General features: G+C 49.8%; 1 protein-coding gene across 1 annotated transcript in view; it reads right to left on the reverse strand.

Annotated features, from left to right (window-relative positions):
- Positions 1-4683: 4683 nt before the first annotated feature.
- RFT1 (RFT1 homolog) overlaps positions 4684-12000 on the reverse strand; it is a 35785-nt gene continuing 28468 nt past the window's right edge. Inside the window, exons 11-13 of the mRNA XM_042929666.1 lie at positions 11592-11697; positions 6265-6514; positions 4684-5707 (exon numbers count right to left, since the gene is read on the reverse strand). Coding sequence (XP_042785600.1) covers positions 5540-5707; positions 6265-6514; positions 11592-11697 — 524 coding nt within the window. The 3' untranslated portion in view covers positions 4684-5539. The remainder of the gene's footprint in view (positions 5708-6264; positions 6515-11591; positions 11698-12000) is intronic.

Genomic DNA, 12000 nt, shown 5'->3' on the forward strand with positions numbered 1-12000 from the left:
AGGAAAACATTCCCATGTCTGTCACGGCTACAGTCTCACTTTTCCTGTTTTCATGGTTCCCCCTGCATGGCCACGGGAGGCTCTGATGAGGGCTGGACAAGAATGTGCTCCGACACCGGGGAGGCTGGAGTTAACCAGCGCTGAGGGGTTCACGCACCTGTCGAAAGGATGGAGGCTCCCGTGTCACCGGAATTGTGTCATAGTTCTCCTGGGGACAGGGTGGAAACGAAAAGGCCATCTGGGAGAGGCCCTCTGGTACCCTGTATGCCATTCTGCCCTTGTGTCACCTTTTGTGATTTACAAAAGTGAGTGCAAAGAAGTGAGTGTGGGGTAGGTGAGCCGGGAACAAACCAGCGCTGCCCTCAGTGAGTCACGCTTTCCTTCCAGACCACCTCCTCCCTCGCCAGACATGGCCGTGTGGAAGCCACACACTATTACTTCCACATAATTGAAAAGGGTGTCAGGGTCTCCCAGACACGAACCAGAAACATGCTGCTCAGCTGTCATGTCCAATGTGACTAATGCAGTCGTGTCTTAATCAGTCCCTGCTCACTGCCTGCTCTAACGGAATCAGAGCCCTGCTCCAAGGCCCCACTTTGTGACAGGGTGGTGCAGAAGAGAGGCAAGGACCAAGAGGTGTCAGTTTTCCGGGCCCCTTTCCCACCTGGCACTGTGAACCAGGCGGCCTCTGCCAAATGCACTTGTCAGGCCAGGGCAACATTGAGACAGTGTAGCCAACGGGGTCATAACTTTGGGACACATTTACATTTTGGAGGGAGGGAGGAAACGAGACAAATCAACGGTGATTGCGGAGATTCCTTTGCAAGTCGGCTGTTCTATCACAGGCCCTCAGGCAGCTCCTGCGGCTGAAGGAGCAGCCCTGGATGAAGTGTGCCACCCTGCCCAGCCCCTACCCAGCAAGAGCTGACTGAACCGGGGCTCAGCTGCCCCAAGAGCGGCCCATCCCCTGGCTCACTGTGACCTTGCCCCACAGCCTCTGCCTGCTATGGACAACCTGGGCCGGATCCTTTTTTCCTGCAGGGGCTTGGCATCGGGAACAGAAGTTACAGCTGAGAGGACTGGGGGCTGGAGACAAAAGGTGGTGAGAAAGAAGGTCTCATCAATGACAGTGCTGCTCAGCCTGAGGCAGCATCTGGTTCTGAAGACTCCTCTTGGCACCGCCCGCCAGCCCGACCGCCCTGCCTACCATCTGGGGCCCCAGGAGAGGTAAGAATCACCCCAGGAGGAAGTCAGGAGAAGCAGAGAGGGCCAGGAGCTCGCTGGTGCCTCACCTCCAGCCTCATGGTGAGGGGGCTTCACAGCCCCCCTTCCCGAGTTCCCGGGGCCTGTTGTCAGCAACCAGGGGCCCTCAACTCCTCAGGAACCTGACACAGCAACAAAACAGCATGCCAACTGGCCAACTACGGCTCTTGTGCACCTGTGCACCCTTTATGTTCAGTGGGGGGCACAGGGTACTGCACTAGGTCTCACAAGCCGTGGGGAGGGTCTCCAGAGGGTGCTGGGGCCTGCAGAGGCTAGCACGGAGTTCTGGGTGCACGGACTCTGGTGAGGACTTAACTCATGAGGGGAAAGACCTAACTCCCTGCATCGCACTTCCAAGCCCCTTCCACCTATGCCGCATTGCCCAGGAGTGATGGAGAAGTTCCTGGGCAAGGAATTGACTGCACTTTGGGACAGGGGCACCCAGCCACTTCTGTTCATTAAGAAGAATTTATAAGACCTTCTTAATTAGGCCCCTAAAGGAGGCTGAATGACACTAAGAGCCCAGTTTTCCAATTTTACTATGTTGTACCCAGATGACTCTGGTTAAAAAGCAATGACATTGACTAACAGGACTGATCGTGCCATGGTAAGTGGGGTCAGATGATGATGCAAATCAGTACGCATCTTCCTTTCCCTCAAATTCTTCAAATAAAGCACCTTTTTTCTTCTTTCTTTGAAAGTTAACTAGCAAATGAAATATTTACATTAAGGGCTACTTCACCCAGGTACAGCAAGTAAGAGCAAAATAAAACAAGAGCATCTGATGGGCTCAAAAGTCAAATTTCCAAATTAAATACATACATGGTCAAGCACCTGATGGAGGAAGATGTGAAGGTGAGAGGGTACCCAGGACTCCCCCAAATCACGGTCTAAAATCACACACTTGCCCTACCTGCCTGACAGGAGTCCTGATCCGTCAAAGGATGGCTGCTTAATTTTTAAAAAATGACCAAGACAAGGACCAGGCCAGACAGAGAAGACAGGAGACAGAAAAGCCCAGCAAATGATGGGAAACGGTGCTTGGGGCAGGAAGGGGAGAAGAGGAGCGTGCTGCTAGGCCTTTCTGTCCCAGACACAGAAGATCCCCCTGCAGAGGCTGGGTAACTGCCCCTCTTTCAGAGTTAGGGCCCACATGCCAGTCACAGCATCACTGCAGGAGAAAAAGTTCCCAGGAGGAATAAAGGTGGTTCACATACTCCAGCTATCTGCCCACCGTCCTTCTGAATTTTTTTCTTCTGTAGAAGGAAAAGATGTGAATAAAAGAATGGATTTGTTTTAAAATCAGGGGACTGACAGGAAACTAGCAACACAATCGAATTCCACAGGAAACAGGCAGGAGGGTGTGCCCCCTGCTGGATGCAGGCTGGCGCGTGGCCACACGGCACTTCCAGAGCCAGGAGTGAGCGTTAAGTAGCGTGGCAGCAGCATCCCCTCACCAAGGGACCCAAATGGCCGAATCTGAAGTCACCAACACATGCACACGGCCAGAGCAGCACAGAAGGAATACTGTTATTCTCACCATCAAAGGCTTCTTCGTTTCATAAAAGGACGTGCTTTAGACATGCTTGTTGCCACAGCACATATACTAAAAGGATGTGCTTTAGAGACTGGTTTCCATGGAGAAGCAGCCTCACTGTATTTTAAGTGGTACTTAAAGCCAAATGTGTAGTTCCCCCCAGAAACTCTGCTCAGGTACAGTGAGGGAGCTCGGCACACATGTCCACAAACATGGTGTGGCGTTAGGGCACTGGCAAGGGAAAGCCCTCAAGCCAGCGCTCGGGCCCAACTACATTTCCAGGAGGTGGCCAGGGGGTAGAGGCAGAGGTCAGCAGAGTCTAGAGGGCCTGCTGCCAACGTGCTGACAGCCCAGGAGGCAGGTGCTCATAGTGAGAACACACCTGCTTGCCCAAAACTCAGCCGTGGGACTACTTTTCCTATAAACAGGGAGGTAGGACATGGGAAGGAGCCCTGGACCGCTGGCCTAGCTGGCCATCTTTCAAGAGGAGCTGGCCCTGGGGCACCAGGATGGATGGCTCAGTAGGGTAAGTGACCGACTCTTGGTTTCAGCTCAGGTCGTGATCTCACAGTTTTGTGAGTTTGAGCACTGCATCAGGTTCTGCGTGGACAGTTGGAGCCTGCTTGGGATTCTCTGTCTCCCTCTCTCTCTGCTCCTCCCCAGCTTGCGCTTTCTCTGTCTTGCCTCAGAATAAATAAACTAAAAATAAAAAAATAAAAAACAACAACAGAGGAGCTGGCCCTGACCGCAGCAGCCCTGTGCTGACAGCAGTTCCAGGTGGACCGTGCGGGGTGAGGGATGAGAGACCAGAGCACCAGCTGTCAGGCACAGCCTCCACACCGGGGAGCACAGCAGAAACCTGGCTGGGCCCATTCCCGAGAGCTGGGGAGTTGGCAATATTGTTAGGCAATAGCAGCTCTTCCTGGAGCAGAGAATGAACATTGTGAACGTGTGCACAACTGGTCCTGAACCCTGATGCGGGTGAGGACGATGGGGTGTGCTAACCTTAGTTTGCCAAAAAGGCTGATTCCAGTGCCCTGCCCCCAGACATGATGGTTCCAAAGGTCTGGAGTGGGTCCTGGGAAGCTGTATTTCTAACTTGCAACCAGGCAATCCTGAGGCAGGTAGTTTAAGGGCCACTTTTGGAGTCTGGGGTCAAATGGGCATGCGGTGGGTAACAGGGTTCCAGGGGAGAGGGTGGTGGCCAAGGGCAGCAGAGGAGGAACTTGCGAGCCCTAAAGGTCGATTTCTGTACACTCAAGAGGTAAATAAAGTACACAGAGGGAGGGAGGGCTGCTTCAGTGCGTGCCGCCCACCCCACCCCACGGGACAATCAGTTCTAAGCTAGCCCGACCATGCCTTACATGAGCATAATCAAGGCCACGCTTTGGGAGGGTCTCTGACTGGGCAATGATACCTTGCATTTAGCTACTTTTCCAATTAGCACAAAGCATTCTCCCTTTGAACAGATAAAAAGTCCAAGTGGCTTGGTGCTAGTCTCCATGTGCTGTGGGTCTTGGTCCTTGGCCCCTGGGTGTGTATTAAAGGGGTGCATTTTAGCCAAACCACCACCTGATACAAGTTGCCCTGTTTCTGGGTATAAATGGAAAGTGTGGGACATCAGCACCACTATGACCATCACCATTATCACTATTACCATCCAGGATACGGTTTGTGTCAATGATACCCAAAAGGAATTAATATATCAGTGAAAGAAGAAAAATGCTTTGCCACCTGAGAACGATGCCTGATGATGTTGCCTGCTGGCTGCAGGGTGCGGGATGCAGGGCTCAGACCATCATCTGGGGGACCAGATCCCCAGGCCTGCCACTCTTGTCCGGAAGCTGGCATTCAGGGTTACTGAGCAGTGCTGGAAGCAATGGGCCAGAGGGAGGGGCTTGCCACACAGAAAGCACCCCATTTTATTCTGAAGGAAAAAAATACCCCACTTCTGCTTCAACTGCCATCTGTGCAATTTCCGCGAGAGCAGCGCTCCCTTCAGGGGCCAAGGCCGCTCACACCGGGTCACCACTCCCTCAGAGCCTTCTTGCAGGTAGCCAAGCCGGGGGTCTTGAGCCAGCCTGCACTGAATCTGGAAAGGCACGTGGTCTGGGGTGCACAGCAGCCAAGATGAGGTGTGTGAGTCCTCCTAGCTAACTCCGGGAAATGTGACCCAAAAGACTCTGCGTTTTCATTTCTTGGGTTTCTCATTGAGGAACGTTGTTCCCTCTCTAAAAACCCAGACCACAGTGCTGACATGGGGAAAGCCACAACTCCAGGGCCATCTCTGTTCTAATTTGGTGCATAACATCAGGTCTCCTTCCTTCTCTTACGGAGTAAGTTCCATGTTCCTGTGAAGGGTCAAGTGGCCACATCTGTTTCCGGGCCAGGATGTTAACTATAACGTCCAGGAGATAGTTTGCTGGTGTATGTGGCGCCTTAGGTCAATCACAGCAGAAAGGAATACATTAATCAAAGGGAAAAATACTGATTAGAACAGACTGGTGACAAAAATAATGTTATCGATTTTAAAAGAGCTTTTTGGTCTTCCCTTAGAAGCGGAACTCCTCCTTCCCGTTGGGAGGTTCGAACGGACAGCGTTCAGTCCGGCAGCTCTCCGACGTGTCACCTGCCTGGGTCAGTCCTACTCCACCGCAGACCCCCAGCAGGGCTCTTCTGCACCTGCACAAAACTACCCCGCGGCTGGTCCAGGTGCCACAGGTGTCCACGCCTCTGCGGTCACAAGGTTTTGTCAGCCAGTCTGGACACACCTAACTGAGTCCTAACAAAGTGGATCAGCCTGGTCTCTGTGAGGAACGCTGTCCCAACAGTCATTCCCAAGCAAAGGGCCCCCACGGCAATGTGCGCCAGCCTGGCTGGCCAGCCCTGCTCACAGCAGAGCAACACCTGTGGGAAGAAAGCATGGTCATCACCCCTCCATCCGTATGGCCTTCCTCTGGGGTAAGCCAGGGAAAGCGGAGGCCCTAATATTCCAGCTTCAGGTCAGAAAGGGGTGACAACCGCACACCGAGGGGCTTCTCTGTTCCCACTGATAACACTGTTTGGCCACGTCTATCATAAGATGCTGTCCTAGAGGCTTAGGGGAAGGGGTGGCAAATACAGTAGAACCTTGGATTGTGAGTAACTTGTTCTGCAAGTGTTCTGCAAGATGAGTAAACACTTCTAATACATTTTAACTTGATAAATGAGCGATGTCTTGCAAAACGAGTGTATGTGACGCTGAATGTCACATGATCACAACTGAGTCAATGGTTCCTAAAATTTGCTTTGATATATGAGTGCTTTGGATTACAAGCATGTTTCTGGAATGAATTATGCTCACAAACCAAGGTTTGACGGCACTTGCCCAGCTGATTCAGGAAGAGGAGGAAGGGGGAGCCGAGAGTAAGGGACAGTGGGCAGCTTGCAAAATCATGTAGTGTGAAGGCTGCCGGGAGTCTCACCTCAGAAATACCAGTAATCCCACCACTGAGGGCGAATGCTCCGAGGAGGGCCGGTGATAGGCACAAGCCCGCCAGGGGCCTATGAGGGCTCTTTCGGTAGTAGCGGTGGATGAAGCAAAGGCTCTGTGTGATCCGAATGCCCATGTTAAAGCAGTTGGCCAAGATGAAACCCACACTGCCACACCACTGGGTCAGGAGGTAGGATAACACCAGGAATGAAGATGATAGGGCCAGCATTGTGAAATTGTACCTGCAGAGAGGGAGACAAGCAAAGCAGGGCAGTGGGTACGTTCTCCCAAGATAAGATTGCTCCAAAATAAGTGGCTGTGAACATGAGATCACAGAAAGCACCTCTGAGTTGCCATGACCCAGCTAGTTTTCATAACCATGAATGCTATATGGGTAGCACGGAAATGTCATTGTCCCGCCACCCCCCGGCCCCCCACCGAATAGAAGAGTGAGAAAATGAGTAATTCAAGATGTTTATGGTTTTTAAGGATAAGTGATTTGACACTTTGTGGTCAAAACACATAAAAATCCTGTTCAGCCCAGGTCTTCAATGTGAGGCACAAAGAATATGACAGGGTAATCATTACATATGAATGCAAACTCTGAGACAGGCACTGTGAGGGGTGCGGGGATACGTTGGTGAGTGACACACGTGGCCCTGCTCTGAGGCTTCGATGCATTTTACAGACAAGGAAACCAGGCACAGAGAGGCTGAATAATCTGCTTAAGGAGTGACCTGACTCTGGGCCCTAAACTTGGGGAAATGCATACTGCTTCCCTTGGGAAATGCAGAAGCCCTGTAACCTTGGCCAGGAGACTTTACCCACAACAGGTGACCAGCCTCCGAAGTGACATGCACACAGGGAGCAAGGCCTGAACCACTGCAGTGTCCCCATCCTTCCATCTGCTCTTCATGTCACCAGAGCTCTCTGGATTCCTGACTGGATGGACTATGCTGCCCTTCTACTTCTCTGGCTTCAAGCAGCATGAGCTTAGTTACCTTTAGGTCTCAGCAAGGGCAACTGAGTCTTAGCAAAGAGAAAACAGCTGCTGTAGTCTTCCAAAAGGCTGTACAGTCATGAACAAAATTCTCCAGCATCTGGTTTCTGCCTAGCGAGCAACAGGCATTCTAGGTACATAGTTTTTGAGGGAACCAAACCATTAGGTCCCCCAGCTATGTCTGCTGGGTTAGGAAACCTCATAGGTCACCCAGGTTCAGCACGCAAGGGGTGGTAAGAAAGCCACTATGGCAAATGCCCAGGTACTAGTCCTCAGGCTGACCAAGCCCAAGGTGCTATGGAGATATACTTTATCAGAGGAGGTGATAAGAATACCACACACACACACACACACACACACACACACACACACACACAATCCTCCAACAAGGGAGGTATACTTTTCACTGACACCTGATCAATGATCAGAATTGCCAACTTCATAACAAGCCACTGAGGGTGGGGACCATCACAGACCAGTTACGTGACCTCTTTTACAAAAAGAAGTAGAGCTATATAATCTTTTTTTTTCTCCCCCAGAAAATATCTCAGACAGCTCTACTACACTAATCCTTGGATTTGAGGCAAGAGATTCCAAAACTTTCAAAGTCATTCTCACCCAACTCTAAGTAAAATGTCAATAATGGGTGAAACCAGTAGCTAATTCATACTAATTCAAGCAGCAAGGAATTCAACAGTGTGGCTTCTTTGGTGTGGCCATTTGGGAAGAGCTGATAATGATAAGGGTCCAGTGTTTTTCACTGTCAGAAGATGGCTCTACAGCTGTTGAAATTTCCAGAACTCACAAATCTATAGCCTTAAAGGCATAATCCACTTCAGGAAAATAAGGGAAATTTAAAGATGCAATTAAAATACCACTTTTTAAATCAATTCAAAATTAGTGACAATAATGACTATTCTATAAGGTTTGGTTAATGTAAACAGTAAATTCTTTATGAATGCTGATTTTTTTCATGGCCCCAAGAAAATACTAGGCTTAAAATCATGCTTATCAAGACATAGATGGTCAAAGATGTGGGCTGTGGCAACAACTGCAGTGTCCCCCAGCGGGTGCTGGTTGAGCACATCAAGGCACAGCCATCAATGTGGCCTCCGCAGCCATGAAAAGGATGGTGCCAGTCTCTCATGAGCCAACATGAGAAAATGGCACTCGTCCTTCACTCAACAATTATGGAGACCAGCTCCACGCTGGACATTCAAAGGCCAACAAATCAGTCTTGGGCCTTTGTGTCCCTGTCCCCTGTGCCTGAGAGGCTCTGCCCCATCTTTGTACAGCAGACTCTGCTTGGTCACCCAGCCTCAGCCTGAATGCCACCTCCTCAGAGGGGCCTCCCAATCCAAAAGAGCCTCACTCTCTCTGCATAACCCTGTTGTAGTTATCTGAGCTGCACAGTATTTCCTTATTTATTTACGTGTTTGCTGTCTGCCTCCCCCACCGTCAGCTTCAGGAGAGCAGGGATCTCGTCTGTCTCTTCATTGCTGCATTCCTGGAGCTTAACACGATGCCTATTAGAAAGCAAATGCTCAAAAAGCATTTGTCAAATGAAAAGAAATGGAGAGCTCCTTAACAAAACAGAACAAAAATTCTTCAACAGGGAAGACGAAAAGGCCATCAATCAGAGTCTATATATATTATGAGGTTATTAACAAAAAAACTTGGAATTCAAAGGATTTTCTAATATTCCAGGTCCAACCAAATGCCCTATTTTAATTTAGAAAAACACTGATTAAAGTTTTAAGTAAAAGCCCATGACTTTATCAATACAGTATTTTTTTTTCAATTCAGAATCTAAAATGCCCAATGTAAATCAATCATAACATTTAACTAAACTGCCCAAACCCACTATAAAAATCCTTACTGGAGTTGTATGTCTGGTTAAAGAGATAAAAAATGCTGTGGTCTGTGATGAGGCCAGGTGCCATGTGCTCACACGAGGGCTGGGGGCTGGGCCGCAGGCCCAGACAGAACCTGGCTGATGGGTTTAATACACACAGGGGGAACACATTTCACTCTTTGGGGAAGTGCGTTGCTACAGATGAAAACTGCATTAGAAGGCGCTTTGGTTCTGTGTTTTCTCCATGCTGACTACTAATACCATGGAAATAATTTTCCAGATGTTTATATATCATCAAAATCGCATTACAGCGAATTTAGAAAGTTGTTTCTTTTGGTTCATTGCAATGTAAGAGGAAAGAAAGCAGCCAGCCACTGTCTATATTCCCTCATGATTTGATTGTAAGATACATTTTACCATTTTAAGCAGGCTTAGTGCTGACTCTCCCCCTTAACACTAATGCTGAAATTATTACAACAAAATTCCTTCCAAAGAGATAGATTCCTTGTCCAAAGCTCTTTGTACTGTGGCCCAGTGCCTCATTTAGTATATTTTACATTATATCTAAAAATTATTTCACGTTTGAAACACCTTTCAAATAACAACACAGTATTTCAAAATTAAACTTAAATAGACCTTTTCATCCATGGGGAAAAAAAGGGTGGGGAGGATGACTCCAAGTAGTTTTATAGCTACACATTTAACTATCTGAAGTAAAAACCCTATCTGGACCAGTATCTGAGAACTGCAGGTTGTGACTTAAAAGTAGGCTGAGAAATCAGCTTACTGGGTCATGACATGGCAGTTTGAAAAATGCAATCTAACAGAATTAAGAATCATCAGTGTGTCTGCACATAACTGGGGTATTTGCTGCTTCGTGAGGGCTTCATTCAGTCATGTCCACCTAATATGTACAGGGTCACAGTGCTCAATGTAGTTTTTACCGATAAACTGGTCTGGGCCAGTGGTTCCTCAGACCGTAGCTGCCCATCAGAAATCTCCTAGAGCTATGTGATGAAAGATTCCTTGGCCCCAGCTCCTTACAGGCTAATTCAGTTGGTCTAGGAGGGGCTGGAACTCCTAGGGGACTCTGGTGGGTCTGGGCTAAGATGCTGCTCTGGGCTCCAGTTCTCGACTGTGCGGTAGCAAAGTCACCAAGCTTCCTTGTGAAACAGCCCCAGGCTGGAAGCATAAAGAGGCTGCTCTGAATGAGAGGAAGGTTCTCCAACTCTCTGAGTTACCCTTTCTTGTCCCACCTCCACCCCTGGGCCTGAGGGCTACTGATGGCACTCAAGGCCTTAGAAAGGCAGTACAAGGCCTCCCACAAGGGATCCAGGCCTCAGGGGACAAGAGGATCACCAGGACCACTTGCCTCGTTATCTGCACCCGTCCCTCTACGGTCTTTCCCTTTTCCTCCTCTCCTTTTCCCCTATCAGTTTTACCCCTCTCCTCAACCTCATCCTGTAGTGATGCCTTAAGATACTGCCATGCTACTTCTGGCATTTGGGACACAAGAGATGAATGATGCTGGGTGAGGGTCAGAAGCTCTAAGCTAGGAGGTGGTGTCAGAATCACTGAGGAGCTTTTAAAAAACACACATGTCCGGGGGCGCCTGGGTGGCGCAGTCGGTTAAGCGTCCGACTTCAGCCAGGTCACGATCTCGCGGTCCGTGAGTTCGAGCCCCGCGTCAGGCTCTGGGCTGATGGCTCGGAGCCTGGAGCCTGTTTCCGATTCTGTGTCTCCCTCTCTCTCTGCCCCTCCCCCGTTCATGCTCTGTCTCTCTCTGTCCCAAAAATAAATAAAAAACGTTGAAAAAAAAAAAAAATTAAAAAAAAAAACACACATGTCGGGAGGTGGCTGGTTTCGCAAGTGTGCTAGGAGAGTGGTGGAAGAAGGAATCTGCACATCAAACAAGCTCCAGGGGGCATTCTGACTGATGGCCAATGCTAAGAACCAGTCTGAGGCACCAGAGCAGAGGTCCTGATCTGGGGTCAATGGATGGGAAAAAATTGTGGCAAACATATATGCGCACTTGGGCCTTTCTCTGAGGAAAGGTGTCACAGATCCCTGAGTTTCTCCAAGGCCTACAAATCAGAGTCTCAGGTGGAGGACTCTGGATCTTGCAGAAGCTCCGTGGTAACCCACAGGGGCACTGGGCAAGGCGGTGGAGGAGTGGAGCTGGTCCTGTGCCTGTCTCTGCAAACCTGGACTAACACAGCCCCACGGGGCCCAGATTTCTTCCTCCTCCAAAGGGAGGCGAAGGGGGGTTGCTGCCCCGGCCGTGCGTGGGGAAGACTAACCGGATGGTGCGCGCGCAGACACCGGAGAGCCCGGACATGGCGCTAGTGCTGTAGGTGCTGCCTCTGCGAGAGCTTTCCGTGAATCCACGCTCAGGACGAAAAGAGAGAAGACTGGCAACTCGGGGGAAGGCCGTGATTAAAGGCGGGTCTTTCAGGTTACCTACCTGTCGACCTCCTCTTTGCTCATGGCAGCAAATGTGAAACACTCGGTCACTCCGTTGATGGCAAGCAGGAGGACGTAGAGACAGTAGGAACGCAGCAAAACAGGACCTATGAGGAAACAACCCACGGAGACTCCAGAGCCCAAACAGAAGGCCCACACGTACCAGAACTGGCTCAGGAGCCCTGCTGGTACCGTCAATGGGCAGACATGTGCTCAAGACTATGGTCTTAACTATCTGGAAGGCCTCCCAGTATTCCATGGCACTGATTAAAAGAAACGGCTAAAAACAAAAGAGCAATTGAGATTAAGCCTACAAATCTCTCTTAACAACTAAATTCTCATCTGGCCAGGAAGCAAGTCTTCTCACTTTGTAAATCTGCACGAAGAGGTCTGCTGGTTTGAGCACTCAA

This window comes from Panthera leo, chromosome A2 (assembly GCF_018350215.1).
Source record: "Panthera leo isolate Ple1 chromosome A2, P.leo_Ple1_pat1.1, whole genome shotgun sequence".
Taxonomy (NCBI): Eukaryota; Metazoa; Chordata; class Mammalia; order Carnivora; family Felidae; genus Panthera; species Panthera leo.